At 34.9% G+C, this 16,917-nt stretch overlaps 1 protein-coding gene across 2 annotated transcripts in view; it reads left to right on the top strand.

The window, feature by feature from the left end:
- Positions 1-16,917, top strand: part of Ophn1 (oligophrenin 1) — a 442,504-nt gene that overhangs the window by 221,542 nt on the left and 204,045 nt on the right. For both annotated transcript variants that reach the window (XM_005401585.2, XM_005401584.2), the window contains exon 6: positions 11,123-11,224. In XM_005401585.2, the coding sequence (XP_005401642.1) occupies positions 11,123-11,224 (102 nt within the window). The remainder of the gene's footprint in view (positions 1-11,122; positions 11,225-16,917) is intronic.

The raw sequence follows: 16,917 nt of genomic DNA, 5'->3' as shown, positions 1-16,917 counted from the left end.
TAAATGATATTGAGCATCTTTTTGTATGTTTATTGGTATTTTATCTATCTGGAGATATGGAGAAATGTCTAAGTTTTTCCATCTTTTATTGTGCTCTATTGAGTTGTAATACTTCCTTTTAATATTCTGGACACTAGACCCTGTTTAGAGATACCTGTAAAATTGTGTTTAATAATATGTGAATGGGATCATAGGTTATGCTGTTTGTAACATTTCTTCTGTTTATAAATTTCATAGATATACATATAGGCTAATGTTTACAAATTTTGATTATAATTTATAATAGAGATTCATATTGTTCCAGTACATAAATTAATCATAATTTATTCAGGCTATTTTAAATTTTGGTGGTTTGATTATTGTTATCATTAAAAATACCAAACAGATACATTCCTGACATATGAAATGGATGAAATGGATAAAGCAGCAATTACACTGGAACTTTTTAACATGTCCTTTTCAGAAGTTGATGATAATAGTAGAGGGAAAATAAGTGTTAAGGTTTTGACAATTCAATGAGCTTCAGCTGTTGCATACCCATAGAACACTCAGAACTTTGTATCTAAGGAACAAAGAATTACATTCCCTTTAGGTAGTCAAGGAACATTCACAAAATTGCAGCATGTATAAGGCTATGAAAAAAGTCTCAAAAGTTACAAAGAATCACTATCACGGTTATTTGAATATCATAAGATAATAAAATTTAAAATTAATACTAAATATTAGAAAAATCCATGCTTGAGAACAAATATAATATTAAATATTATTTGGGTTAAATGAAAACATGTATTTCTGAAGAAAATGATGAAATCACCATAGATCAACATTTGTGGGGTGCGTATCAGTATGTAGAAGGGAAAGTTCATTGCTTTGAATATATTGATGAAGAAATAGTATGTTATGTATTTTAACATTAACAAGAAAGGTTAAAGGTAAGTGTGACTATAAATAACAATATAGCCTACATGAAATAGTAAGGCATAGAAGATTTAAAGGCAGAAATCAAAAGAAATACAGTTATAACTATAACAAAAAAGTAGACATTAGTAACAAAATTTAAAAAATGACTGAAAAGAATAACCAGATTGATCACTGGGAGGACTGCTCAAGGAAAGAAAGCATGCAAATAAACACAGTGCATGAGATAAAATACAATGAGTGAAATATTACATATAAAATAAATTTTTGAAAAGATAAAAGGTCATAAACAACCATACATTAAGACATTTGAAAAAAGAGAAAAAGTAAGTTTCTAGAAAAATATAAATGGCCCAAATTTGAAACAAGGAAAAAGGGAGACTTTGAGAAGACTGCTAAGTTGAAATGAAACATGAAAGATTTAGTATTCTCTTTATGCTCCAACAAGAATTAATTCTTGTTGTCTTACTTAGTAAATTCTATCACAATTTTAAGTGAACGATTAAGTTTTCCAGGAAATAAGAAAACAGTGAAAGCTAAACAGGATATTTTATAATGCTCCTGTTATCACAAAAAGAGGTATAGAAAGTATAATAAAGATAGAATGCCCATTTTCCTTATAAACATAGATGCAAAAAATCTTAAATAAAATATTAGTAAACTGAACTCAGTGGTAAAAGAATACATCATAATCAGTTAGGGTTTATCTCGGGTATCTCCCTCTCCTAAAAAATTCAGCCTTGGAAATCAGTCAATGCAATTTTTCCTATTATTAATGTGAAGAAGAAAAATTGTGTTTATCTTAGTATAGAATTAAAGGGAAAAGAAGAAGTGGATCAAGTGAGGGATGAGGAGGGAAATGGATGGGTGTAATCAAAATATTTTATGTTCAAGTATGAACTATCACAGTGAAATCCACTGTTTTGATTGCAGTATAGTGGTGCATGCCTGTAATTCTAGCACTCTAGGAGGTTGTGACAGGAAGATCTCAATTTGCCTGGGCAACGTAGCAACTTATTGAGACGCTGCCTCAAAAAAGATTAGCAAAGGGTTGCAGATGTAGCTTACTGCCAAGATGCTGAGCTCAATCCTCAGTACCAAAACACCAAAAACAACCCCCTACTATTCTGTATAATTAATATGTGCTAGTAAAAATAGAAATAAAGGAAATTCCTTAACTCATAATGCTTATGTGGAAAAAAGACCCATGGCAAACATACTTATTGGAGAACTTTAAATACATTTTTCTTAAGATGAAAAAATGGACAAGATGCAATTTATCTGGTAATGTTTAACTCAATTCTGAAAGTTCTCTCCAGTCCTATCAGAAAGTTAAGTATGTAAAGATACAGGGAAAATTATAAAATTGACCTTATTTGCAGATGTGATAGCCACTTAACTAGAATAATCAGTGTCATCATTAAATGTATCAGGTCTAATAGAAAATTTAGGCAGAATGGCAATTACAAGAGTCATGTATAAAATCAAAATTATTTTCAACACTTGCAGAAATTAACTAATAAATATGATAAATAATAATACCATTTACATTAGCAATAAAAACTATAAATATGCAAATGTATTTTTAGTGACAGTACTTAAGACCTTAATGAAGAAAAAATTATTCTACTAAAGGAAATGCAAGAAAAGTTAAATAAGTTTAAATCAGCTGTCAACTGTTTTACTTTCATGTTGTACAGATGTTAATTTTTCTTAATCTATAAATTAAATTTTAGTTGTATTTTTATTTTAATATTTATTTGGACATCTTGAAAGTTCACAGATGGCTGAAACAGCCTTAAAAGGAAAACTACACAAGGGAGATTTTTCCTGCCTGTTATCAAAACATCCTACTAATTCAAGGAGTGAAACTATCTGGTATGGCCCCCAACCAGAGGAGGAGTGAAGTAGAATGAGAAGGTACAAGCCAGTGTATATATTAACTTAATATAAAATAAAAATACTGCAAATTAGTCAGGTTAGAAAAATTGGTAGACGGTTTTGGGAAAATTGAATCACTATACAGGGAAATATAAAACTGGATTCCTGTATAACACCTCAAACAGTGGTGGACCTCAGATGGTTGAAAGGCCTAGAAGAAAAAGGGAAAATTCAAGTTTGCTTTGTATTATCTCTTCCATAAGCGATTTTCTAAGTGGAAGTTCAAGGTCTGCAGGGTTCTTCAGAAACCCTTGGAAGTAATGCTTTTTCAGGTCTTCCTGTTTTTCTTTATTTTGGGGGCTCTGCATAGGTCTTGCTTTTTTTGCCATGTAGTGTTGAGTTTTAAGAGATTGAGAATGTTTTATACAATATTTTAGACCTTTAGTACAGAGTCAGTGTATCTTGTCTACCATACTTCCAGAAATGGAAAGCTCATTTTATTTCAATTTTTATTATTTTTTAGTACATATATTTGGCACATAATAATCATAATTCTCATTTGGACTTGGTACATGTATGTAACACATCTTAATTCTTCTTTGTCTTTTCCCCTCTCCTCCTTCTCTCTTCCTTCCATCTCTTGGTCCCCTAACCATTTGCAAGAGACCTACCTCTCTATTTCCTATGTTTCTTTTATTTTGCTGTTTATATTTTGGGTTTCCCATATAAGTGAAACCATGTGATATTTAAACTTGCATGCCTGATGTATTTCAGTTAACATTATGGTCTCAAGTTGCATCAAGTTTCCAACAAAAGATTCAGGGTTATCCTTCATTATGGCACAGTAGTACTCCATTGTGTATAAATGCCACATTTTCTTTATCCATTCATCTGTCATGGACATATAACGCTGCTTTCAAGATTTAAATATTATGAATTATGCTGCTATAAGCATGGATCTGAATGTTATCACTATAATATGATGTCTTTAACTCTTTCAGGAAGATACCTAGAAGGGGAATAGCTGGACCAAATGGAATTACTAGTTTTAGTTTTTAGAGGAATCTCCATTCTGACTTCTTTTTTTTTGTTGTTGTTTTGTTTTTCTCTGGTACCGGGAATTGAACTCACGACCTTGTGCTTGCCAGGTAGGCGCTGTGCCGCTGAGCTAAATCCCCAGCCCCACCATTCTGACTTCTATAGTGACTGTCCTGGTTTTCTACTGGGTCTTTCATTTTGGATGGTCTAATTATTTTGAGTTCTTTTTGTATTCTTGATATTAGTTCTCTGTCCAAGGAATAGCTGACAAAAATTTTTCCCATTCTGTAGGTTGTGTCTTCCCTCTGTTTATGGTTTTCTTTGCTGTGGAGAGTTTTTTTTAAGTGTGGTATAATCCTATTTGTTGATTCTTGGTATTATTTATCATACAGTTCTGTTCAGAAAGTCCTGCCTCTATCTAGGTTTCTCGAGTTTTATCTATTTTATCTTCCAGCAGATTCCTTGTTTCTATTTTAACATTTAAATCTTTGACCCATTTTGTGCTTTAGTTTCGTACATGGATAGGGATGGGTGTAGATTCCATCTGCTCCATGTGCCTGCCCAGCTACCCAAGTGGTATTTGTTAAAGAAGCCTCCAATGTATGTTTTTGACTCCTTCATTGAAGATCAGGTAACTCAGTGTGCCTGAAGTTGTTTCTGTATACTTTGTTCTGACTCATTGATCCACATTCTGTTTTTATGCCAAAACCGTTCTCTTTTTGTTTGTTTGTTTATCACTATAGCTTTGTAGTATTTCTTGAAGTCCCAGATTGTGATAATTCCTACTTTCCTCTTGTTACCCAGACTTCTTTTTTGTTTTTTTTTTGTTATATTTTAGTTCCCTTCTGGTTCCACAGGAATTTTAGGATTGTTTTCTCCAGTTCTGTGAGATATGCTGTTGTTATTTTGATTGGAATTGCATTAAATCCAGATATCAATTTTGGGAATATGACCATTTTATCTATATTGATTCTCTCTGTGCAGGAGCAGTGGATATCTTTGCATTTTCTAATATCTTCTTCAACTGAATTTCAGAGTGCTATAGTTTTTGTTATAGAGGTCTTTTACTTCCTTGGTTAGGTTAATTAAGTATTTAATTTTTCTTGATGTTATTATAAACTTTATTGCTTTTTCTAATTTCTTTCTTGGTGAGTTTATTGTTGATGTAAATGTCTGCTATTGATTTTTTGTGTTGATGTTGTATTCTGCTACATTATTGAATTTGGTTTTTCTAAACATCTTTTGGTGAATTCCTTGAGTCTTCTGTATGGAGGAGCATGTCAGGGGCAAATAAGGGTAACGTTACTTTTTCCTTTCCTGTACATATCCTTTTTATTTCCTTCTCTTGCCTGATAACTCTAGTTCATATTTTGAGAAATATATTGAATGACAGTTCTGATAACAAATATCTTGTTTTTTATTTTAGAAGGAATCCTTTCAGCTTCTCCCCATTTAATACGAAGTTGGTGTTGCTTTGTCAAGAATGGCTCTTATCAGATTGACAATAGGGTCTTCTCTACCTATTTTCTTCAGGGGTATTATTGTGATTTGGATTATGTCAAAGGCCTTTTCTGCATCAATTGAAATGATCATGGGATTTCCATCCTTGCTTGTGTTTAGATGTTGTATTACATTTATTGATTTGCTTATGTTGAACTATGCCTGCATCCCTAGGATGAAACCTACTTGGTTATGATGTATGATCTTTTTGATGATTTGTTGTGTTCTATTTGTCAGTATATTGTTGAGGATTTCTTTTCATCTGTGTTCATGAAAGAGATTGGCTTTTAGTTCTCTATTTTGTTTGGGTCTTTGTCTCGTTTTGGCAGCAGAGTGATGGGAGCTTCCAGGCAAGATTTTGGGAATACTCCTTCGCCTTTAACTTCATTGGAGAGTTTGAGCAGTATTGGCATTAGATCTTCCCTGAAATTCTTACAGATTTCAGCAGTGAATCCATCAGATATTGTATCTTCTTACTTGATAGATTTTTAAATTCATTCTTCAATTTCATTGCCTGTGATTAGATTGTTGAAGGTTTATCTTCCTGGTTCAGGTTTGGTAATTCATATATACCTAGGAATCTTACCTATTTCCTTCGAATTCTCCAATTAATTAAAATTTTTAAAATAGCTACTACTGTTCTAGATTTCGGAAATATCTGTTTTGATTTCACTTTTTCAATTCTAATTGAACAATTCTGTCTTTTCTTTCTTTTTTGGTGGGTACTATTTGCTAGGAGTTGTCTATTTTGTTCATTCTTGCAAATTACCAGCTCTTCAATTAATTTATTCTTTGCATTGATTCTTTTAGTCTCAATTTTATTAAACCCTCTCTGATCCTTTTAATTTCCTTTCTTAAACTGAGTTTGCATTTGGATTGTTCTTGGTCTTTGCGGACCTTCAGGTACATCATCATGTTATTTGTTTGGACTTGGTCTGGTTTTCTGATGTGAGAATTCACAGCTATAAACTTTCCTCTTAGGACAGCTTTTATTGTGTCCTCAAGTTTCTGTTAGGTTTTATTGGCATTGATTCTAGTAACTGTCTAATTTCTTCCTAGATTTCTCTGTGATCCTTTGATTATTTAAGGTAGTGTTGTTTACTTTCCATTAATTTTCATAATTTTTGTGGTTTCTTTTGCCATTAGTTTCTAGCTTCAGTGTACTATGAATATGGGATAATTTTGTTTGGCATTTACCTGAGAATGCTATATGGGGTAGTGTTTTATCTATTTTGCAAATGTTCTATCTGCTGCTGAGAAGAATGTATATTCTTTTGTTGTTGGGTGGAACACTTTGTACATATCTTTTAAGCCCATTTTTTCGAGGTTTGGTATAAATCTCACGTTTCTTTATGACTTTCTGTCTAGTTGATCTATTTGTGACAGTGAGTATTGAACTCTGCCATTATAATTGGTGTTTATCTGATTTATGTCTAGTATTGTTTGATGAAGTTGGAGACGCAGTGTTTGGTTCATGTATGTTTATAATTGTTATTTCCTCCTATTGAATTATTTCCTTGCCCAATATTTGATGACCTTCTTTACCTCTTCTGATAATTTTGATTTGAAGTGCACTCTAGTATATTGTTGAGTAGTGTTTCATCCAAGACAAACTGACATTGACATAGTATAAAAGAGAACCAATAATGTACCACACTTTACCATATCTGAGATATCTGTAATTCCAGTATAAACACTAAGAATAACCAAATATTGATAAACAGCAAGCATATACTAAATGGGCCACTATACTTGTATTACCTATAGAAAAGCATCCAACAGTAGTAACACTTAGTTAAAGTGGATCAAAACCTAGATGTAAAAACAAAAGCAATCTGCTGGAAGATAAAGTTGGTGAAACTCTTGAAGACATAGGTTTAGGTAAGTACTTCCTGAAAAGAAGCCCAGTTGTACGAGGTATACCAAGAACCAACAAACTAGATTTCATCAAATTAAGAAGCTTCTATACAGCAAAGGCAACGAACAGCACAGTGAAGAGACAACCTACTGAATGTTAAACAAATTTTTTCCAGTTACTCCTCAGAGGACTACTATGTAGAATAGTATATAAAAATCTAAAAAGACTAGACCCTTCCCCAAAATAAAAGCCTCAATTAAAAATGGGCAATTGAAATATTTCTCAAAAGAAGGAGTACAAAAGGCCAATAAATAAATGGAAAAGCGTTCAGCATCTTTGACCATTAGAGAAATACAAATCAAAACAAGCCTGAGTTTCCATCTTACTCCAGTAAGAATGGGTATCATCAAGGACTCAAAAAACAACAAATGCTGATGAGGTTGTGGGGACAAAGTAACACTTCTTCATTCTTGGTACAAGCGTAAACTACTACAGAATCAGTATGGAGATTCCTCAAACTAGTAATAGAAATTCCATTTTATCCCGGTATATTTCTTCTGGTTGTCCTTCTGAAAGAGTTAGTCTACATATTACAGTGATAAATGTGTACCCATTTTTGTAGCAGTGCTGTTTACATTAGGTACATTAGGGAAGTCGCCCATAAACAGTTGGATGGATGAAGAAAATGTGATCTATCTGTCTGTCTATCTATCTATCTATCTATCTATCTCTATGTGTCTCTATCTCTTATCTCTATCTGTATCTCTATCTCTATCTCTGTTTCTAACTATCTATCTATATGTCTATATTCCTCACCAGAAAGAACAATCAATTTGAGTCATTTGTAGGAAAATGGATGGATCTTGAGATCTTAATACTAGGTGGAATAAATCTGATAGATAAGGTTGAATATCGCATGGTTTCTCTAATATGAAAGAACCATAATACAAGTAATTTAAAGAGTTCAATAAAAGAGAGAGGATAGGGAATAGGCAGGTAGGGAATTTGTGGATATCATAAGGAAGGGAGGAGAGTGCGTCTAAAAGGATAGATCACCTCTTTTTAAAAATGAATAAAATAGGATAGTAAGCCTTTGCCAAAGAATAATTACAAAAGTCTGATAATCACATGAAGAGTTATGTAATGGGGGGTATCATTTAGTGGTACACTGCTGGCCTAGCATGTACAAAGCCCTGAATTCCATTCTTAGCACTCTAAAAGTGAAATAAAAGAAAGAAGAAAACATATAACATCTATTCGAATTGAATTTTATTTTAAAATGCAATCAAACCTAGCGACTGACTACTTCACTTCCAGTATGTTGTTATAATTGATAGATAGTGCTAAGTACTGGTGAAGTTATGGAGAATTTGGAACTTCCAGTTATTGTTTTTGGGAATGTACACCCGATTGGGGAACATACTTTAGCAGTTACCCAGTGAGGTAAACAGAGACTTAATATTACTTGGCAATTGAACTTCTAGGCATATGCTCCCAAAAAGCATAACTGCAGCAAGTCTAGTATATGAATATTCACACCAGCATTATTCATAAAATTCCTAAAGAATAACCGAAATATACATGAACTGAATTCATAAAGATAATGTGGGTGTACCACATGTAGCTGTATAGTGAGTCACAGAAGGAATAATCACCGATACGTGTAAATGTAGATAAGCCTTGAACATATGCTAAGTGTGAGAAGCCAGTCAGAAAAGTCTATAATGCACAATTCTGATTATATGAAAATGCTGCAATAAGAAACCCATGCACATAGGGAGTAGGATGGCTTATTGAAAGTGTTAGTAGGAAGGAACGGGGAATTCTTACTCGTGTATATGGGATTTCTTTTTGGAGTGAGGGAAATATTTTGTAATTTGGTAGCAGTGATAGTTGCACAACTTTGTGAATATACTAAAAACCATTGAATTGTATAAAGGAGTGAATTTTATGATGTAAACTATATCTTGTGGTTTTTCCTTAAAAATAAAAGTGTAGGAAAAATTGGCTCACAACACTTTAACTGTTCCTGGCGAAGGCACTAAAGTTTTCTGGCTCTCGTGCTTTCCTCAAACAATGGACACTTTAATTTGATTTAGCAGCTGGAGGAACAGTTTGTCCTACTGATGTTTTGTTTGAAAATCTCCACCTCTTGTGGCTTGGTATCTTCATCAGGGATAGGACAATGGGCATATCTGAGCTTTATTCACAAGGTACTGCAGTTATTTAGTTGTAGGGCCTCTGATCGTTATTCCTCCCCCATCACCTGGGATATATTTGACTATGTGAAAAGAGTTAGACAGTTCTGTAGATTATGTGACCTTCAATAAGTTGGTTCACCCTATTTGAATCTTAATTTTCTTTACATTATCTGCTTCTCAGGGTTATGAAGAATAATGGAGATAAAACATTTTAAGTATTTGAGGGATGGAAGAGGGAAGAGGAAGTGAAAAGAAATAAGATGCATCATGTATATGTACCAAGTCCCTACGTATATGTACCAGTTCCCATATGTACTGCAAACATATACTAAGAAAAATGAAATATTTGTATCACCGTGTTTGTCCTGATGTGTCAATTAATTTTTCTTTCCTTCTTTTGTCCTTCCATTAGAAAATACTCTAATAAAAAGTATATGTTAGTATATATTTTTCCTGTACTGGGGATTGAATGCAAGCATACATCCTCAGCCCTTTTTAATTTATATTTTTGAGACAGTCTCAGTAAGTTGCCCAGGCTGGGCTTGAACCTGAGATCCTCCTTCCTTGGCCTCCCAGAGTGACAGGATTACAGGTGTGTACCGCCATGTCTGGCAAAAATATGTTTCAAGGCTAGATGTCACTTTGTTCTGACTTGGCTTCCAGTTCAGCACTAAGTTGCATGTAGCAATAAACTACAGGTGTAGGGGAGTTTCTTCTCTTTTTGTTTGTGTGTTCCCTTGCTGTGCCTTTTCTAGTACCTGGCATTGGGGTTCAGTGAGTTTGGATTTCCTGTCACACCACACAAGATGTTTTCCTGGATTACACAGACTGGTACTGAGAGGACTGTAGAATGTCAGCAATAGTCTGTGACAAATGAGCATTGTTAATATTCTTTGGAGACTGTGTGAGTTCCACTTGTGCTGAGCAGCAGAGAACTTAATTATATTTTGTACCTAAGGAGAATGAATGCCAGTTCTTTTATCCCTCATAAATCTTTCCAGCTCTTGCTTTCTGTCTAAACCTTCCAGGATTGTTTTCTCCCATCTTTTAATATGCAATAGTGAAATCCTTAAGTGATACCAAAGAGTTCATTCAAAGAGGCAGTCCCAGGTTCCTGTTGTCTTGGAAATACTTGATTTATATTAGGCAGTCTGAATACATTGCAGATTAACCTTTCCATGTTATATTTATTCCACTCTTCTGTTCCTTGTTAAAAAAATTGAATGAACTGGGCTTGGTGATGCACACTTGTAATCCCAGTTCTCAAGAGGCTATGGAGGAAGAATCGCCACAAGTTTGAAGCCAGCCTGAGCTACATAGTGAGTTCAAGGCGAGCCCGAACTCCATAGCAAGACCCTGCCTTAAACAATGAATGAAAAATATTGAATGGACGATTAATGCATGTTGAAAATAGTGGAGGGACAAAAATGGTGTCTACTATAGAGAACCTGTTAAGTTGTTAGTTTCTGTGTAGAAGATCCCAGAGCCTTCAACTGTACCAGGACAAACTGACCTAGGCAGAATGGTAAGCGGAATGGTTTTGGGTTATATTTGAGGAGGTCAAAACGACGGAGACCAATGTAAAGGAAAATTATCATTTAATTTGTTTCCTAGGTGCTAGAGGAATTAACCACATGAAACAAGCCACTGTTTCCTTCATCTTCATTTCCAAGCATATAGAATTAAAATGACAGACTTTAATCTGTGCTTTGTCTCCCACATCTAGGAGCGGAAAAAGAAATTTGAAAAGGATGGTGAGAAGTTTTATTCTTTATTGGACCGGCACTTGCATTTGTCATCTAAAAAGAAAGAATCTCAGTTACAGGAGGTATGTTCACAAAGCCTGCCCTTGCCTCCTGTTGCTAGCTCAGCCTCAGAAATAGTGACGCTTTCTGATTGCCAGGTTTTCCCCATCCGGTCGCAGCAGAGAACCATGTAGCAATCGGCACCTACCTTAAAACTGTAGCCTGGGACTCAGGCCCTCTAAGTTCTTGAGCCAGCTACTCCACGATTTCCCTGTGTGATCGTGGATAAGGTACTTCACTTATGGCTTCAGCTATTCTGTGTGTAAGAGGAAGACTGGCACTCTGTGACCTCCGGAGTCATTTTTAATTTCATGTGTCTGAAGCTATAATTCCACATGCCACAGGAGGATAGTGTTTAATCTAGTGTTTTATTTGGTAGATCAGGAGCAAATCTTTTACATTTTTCCCCTGACATAAATCCTTACCTTTGTTGGGAAGTGGAGGACTGGTAGTGCAGCTGCTTATATATGGGACATATAGTGGCTATCGGTGAAATAAAACAGTGTTGAGTGCTTACCTGTCAAGTGCTTACTTGTCCATCACTATGCTGGCTGCAGTAGGACTACAGAAGCAGTAAGATTAGGTTCCTGCTCCTCTGCAGCTTATAGTTAGGATGTTCAGATAATAATATACATTACTATTAAACAAGAAGAATGTGAGATAGATAGGTAGGTACATAGATAGATAGACAGATCAATAAGCCTTGTTTCACAAACTCAATTCTCTCCATTATTCTGGTTGCAAACTGAACTGGGTGACAACCAAATCAAATTTCCCCATAAGGCAGCATTGAACCTAATCACTGAATTTGATTGCTCTCTCATCCAACTCAGTTTGCAACCAGAATCATGGGAAGAGTCAAATTCATGAACAGAGGTGTGTGTGTGTGTGTGTGTGTGTGTGTGTGTGTGTGTGTAAGTGGAAAATTGGAGACATATTTGGATGTGGGGAATTGCCTTTGTGGAAGGATGTTTTTTAAATTTGGGATGGTCATTCAGAAATACATAAAGTGTTTAACAAAAATGGAGAAATTTATCTTTAAAATATAGGTCACTAGCCCCTACGATGGAAAGCATGGAGAACCTTGGGAAATGGATTGGCCAGCTGTTGCATTACTATCAGAGACTAGTGAAAGATAAGGCAGGATCAGGCAAGTGAGTGCATACTGTGCTGTCTCAGGCTCAAGTGTTTTGTTTAATTCTGCTGACAGTGTGAATGTTGAAGGCTTTTGGTCTTGCAGACTAAATGAGTAGAATTCTGTTTTAGGAATCTTAAACTGGCAGGGAGAGACTAGAAAGTAGGAAAATCAGTAGGTTTTACAATGATCTACAGTAGGCGATCTGATCCAGAAGAATGGCATTGGGCATGCGAAGGAAGGAATTAACTGAATAAGACTTTTTTAATGTGCTGGATAAGACAGCCAATAAAAGACAAAAACATTGAAGATTTAAGTATGAAAATAGATACCTGATATAATAAGGTCATGAACATGAGGTGTAAATGTTTGCTTTAATTTAGATATAGTTTGACTGTGTCTTCCAAATGTTCACGTGCTGGAATTTTCATCCTAGATGTGGTGGTGTGGAGAAGAACCTTTAAGGAAGTGGAGCCTAGTGGAAGGTGGCTAGGTCATTGGGGACACTACTCTCAGAAAGGATCAATGTTCTCTGGATACCCCAGTGAGATTCCATGAGAGCAAGTGCTTATAAAAAGTCAGCCTGTGGTAATATATATGGATCGGTGGCATAACTGTACTATTGGTGTCTGATGGTTTCTTGAGGTGAACAGTTAATGATTAAAAGTTTTTTTAATATTTTGACCAGTTTTGCATGCTTGTATCTGGTAATCTGAGGAACTTATGTGACGGCAGCAATTTGCAGTATAATATCCATTGGTGAATTCCTACAATCCTGCCTAGTGACACTATGTATTTATTGTCTCTAATGTTCTTTTAAATTATTATTTTCTTATTCCCTTTAATGATTTGATCAATCTTCTATTCTTACATCTGGTAATCTGAGCAACTTTGTTGAAGATAACAAGTGTAATATAACAACCACTGTTAATCTCTATCATTTGGTTTGAAACCCTGTATCATTTTTAATGTCCTTGCTTTGTATTGTTTGTATCTTGCTATTGTTCTTTTTTTTTGTACTATTTTCCTTAAAATAAAAAAGTAACACTATTAAAAAAAAAGAGTCATCCTGGGAACTTATTCTCTCTTGCTTCCTGTCTCACCAAGTGAACTCTTCCTTCTGCATGTTGTCAGTTCCCTGTCTATTTCTGATTGTCCTTTTTTTTTTTTTTTTTTTTTTTTTTTTTTTTTTTTTTTTTTTTTTGGTTTTTCTCCGGTACCGGGAACCGAACTCACGACCTTGCGCTTGCCAAGCAGGCGCTTTTGCCACTGAGCTAAATCCCCAGCCCACCGTTCCTCTTTTCTAATTTCTCTTTGTATCCTTTCACGGAGGTAAGTCTTGACTGTGACTGTGGCTATGTGCTGAATTCTGTGAGTCGTAGTGAATTTCCAAACCTGGAGTTGGTGTTGAGGACCCTAGATACAGTCCAAACTTTTGGGAGCTTTTGCTATGAAGGTTTCTGGAGGATTAACAGTCTGGTGGTGCTTTTGTTGACTTTGCTTATAAGCTAACATTCCACCTTTACTCTCTTCATTAAAGAGTGTCATTGTGGATTTAGGGTCAGGCATCTTTTCTGATTAAGAAATTTTATTTTGAGAGCAGTATTATGTTTATAGAAAAACTTAGTGGAAGGCACAGAGATAAAGTCCTGGTTTCCTCTCACACATTTCCCACTATTGACATCTTCTATACTATGGCATATTTGTTACAGTTGATGAGCCACTGTATTGTATAGGCTGTGGGTTTTGTCAAATGTGTAATGACATGAATCTAGCATTACAGTATCACATAGTATACTTGCACTGCCATAAAAATCCCTGTACTGTACCTATATATTCCTCTATTCCTCTTCTCTAATCCCTGGAAACCCTTGATGTTTTCATGGACTTGTTTTTTAGACTGTGATACAGTTGGAATCATATAGTATGTAACTTTTCAGTTTGGCTTTTATTTCCACTTAGCAATATGTATATTGTCCCTCCATGTGTTTGCCTGACTTGATAGTTCATTTCTTTTTCCTGCTCAATAATATTCTACTGCCTGGATGTACCATTGTTTCCCTACCCATTCACCTACTGAAAGACATTTTGATTTATTCTCAATTTTGACAATGATTAATTAAACTGATAAATATTTGTGGACACATTTTTATAGATATAGTTATTGAAATTGTTTGGGTAAATACCAAAGAGCACAATTGCTATATTGTATGGCAAAAGTATGATCAATTTTATAAGAACCTATTCTCTTTTTATGGGGGAAGCTGGGCAGTCTCCTGACCTCCTGGACAAGTATATGTTGAACGATAAAAGACAGTACACAAAAGTTATATGGTATACAGGGGTCTGGGAACATCTGAAGTCTTGTGGCTAAAACTCTGACTTCTCCAAACTGACCACTATCTATTGGGAATATCATATCAGGGCGTATGCAGGAAAGTATAGGGAACAGCTGAGGCAAAAGGCATGAAAGTGAGCAAGGCCTTATGAAAATGGAGCAAAGACATTCTAAGCAGTAAATCTTTGCTTAATGAGAGAACTGTGTTATCTCTAAGGTTAGCAGACAGTTAATGTCCTGGAATTCTGAGTGAGATTTACTGTCCTCAGCTGTGGTTTTCTCTTGTTTTTAGAGATGTCACGGTGTCACAGGCCACTACAGGCCTCTACTGTGACTGTTGGCATGAAGAGTTCTGTTTCCGCATGCCAGCCGCTGGCTCATCAGGCAAGTCATTTAGGCCTGGGACAGACTCATAAGTTAATATAGAAAGCCAATTGATGAATTCTAAAGACTGCTCAGCACTGTCTTAATGTGGTCTCTGTCACTTTCAAAGTGGCTGTACTGTTTTTCATTCCTATCAGCAAAGAATGAGACTTTCTGTTGTGCCTCATTCTTGTCAACATTTTTGGATTTTAGCCATTTTATTAGTTAAAATTATATAAGATTGCTGTTATAACTTGCAGTTCCTTGATGACATATAATGTTCCATATCTTCCCTTGGGCTTAGTTGCCATCTCTATTATGTTCTCTGGTGTGGTGTCTCTTGAGCTATGTTGCTTAGTTTTAAATTGAGTTGTTTATTTTCATATTGTCATTTTAAAAGAGCCCTTTGTATAAGCTTGTATATGTTAAATGCCAGTCTTCTATTAACAGGTTTGCAAAGATTTTTCTCCAACTGTGTTACTGTCTTTTTGTTCACTAAATAGGATCTTTTACAAAGCAAAAGTTTTAATTTTATGGAGCTTAACATCAATTTTTTCTTCCATGGATCATGTTTTTGATGTATCTAAAATTTATTGCCGTATATACAGGCCAACTAGATTTTCCCTTTCATTATCTTGTAGGAATTTTGTACTGTGAGTTTTACGTTTAAGTCTACCATCTATTTTGAATTAATTTTTTAAATGTTTATTTTAATTAGTACATGTGTATAGTGCATGATGCTTATAATTCTTGTGTGGAGTTGGAACATGTATATAACACATCTGAATTATTTCTTGTCCCTTTCCCTTCCCTTCTCCTCCCACTTTCTTCCATTTCTTGGTCTCTTTCCCTATTACAAAATAGTTTTCTCACTGTTTCCTATTATCTGTCTTTTATATTTTGAGTGAATTTTGTGTTTAGATATTTTAAACATAAAAATGTATAGTTATTCTAGCACCAGGTTGCTTTTTCTAACTACTTTTAAAATTCTGTACTTCTGTTGGATGTCTGACATTTTGACTATGATGTGTCACTTAGTTCTTTTCTGATTTTTGTTTTTTTTGGAATTTTATATGCTCCACTTCTTGATTTGTCCACTGTGGGTCTGCATGCTTACATGGGGGTGAGGTGCTGCTTGTCAGGTGCCACCTTATTTGCTCTTGGGTTAGGGGTGTCACTTGTATGATGTGGGCCTGCTTGCTCCTGTTGAATAGCTTTTTTTATATTTGTTATTTAGACTTCTGTGTGCTCACGTATTTGTACGTTAAATTCTTATTCCATACTAGGCATGTTTTCCAGTATTGTTTCTCTAAACAGGACTTTTTTATGCCGTTCTTGTTATCTCTTGATTTTTTCATTCATTCCAATTAATCTTAGGTTAGGCCTTTGTACACCACCTAACAATTATTGCATCTATTTTTTATGTTCTATTGTGAGTATTTAAGGTACCTCTGAGTATATGGTTACCTGCATCAGTCCTGCTTTCTAATTCTAATACTATTTTATCACATTGTTTGCTTCTGCTGACTATATTTCCAGTAGAAATTCTCATATCTTGCAGTATTGTTTGGTATTTTTTTAGAGACTCTAGTTCTTTGCTAAACTGGCCATAAATGATTTATATCATTTTACTTATTTAGCTCAGCTTGCTTTTTAGTAGTGTTCTGTAAGCTCATTGATCATTTTGCTTATTAAGTTAAGGATCTGTTTAGTTATCTTTTTTGAACCTCCTGAGCATCTTCTTGTTTACTCTTTTATTAGCATTCAGCCGTGCGATTTTTTTATTCCTTCTCATTGATACCCTATGCATCGGATTTTTGGGAGTTCAGAGCTTTTGGTGGCATTTTTGTTGCCTGCTATTCTCGTGTGTGTGTGTGTGT

The sequence above is a fragment of the Chinchilla lanigera genome, unplaced genomic scaffold (assembly GCF_000276665.1).
Source record: "Chinchilla lanigera isolate Chin_1 unplaced genomic scaffold, ChiLan1.0 scaffold00074, whole genome shotgun sequence".
NCBI lineage: Eukaryota > Metazoa > Chordata > Mammalia > Rodentia > Chinchillidae > Chinchilla > Chinchilla lanigera.
This window is presented reverse-complemented; position numbering and strand designations above follow the sequence as displayed.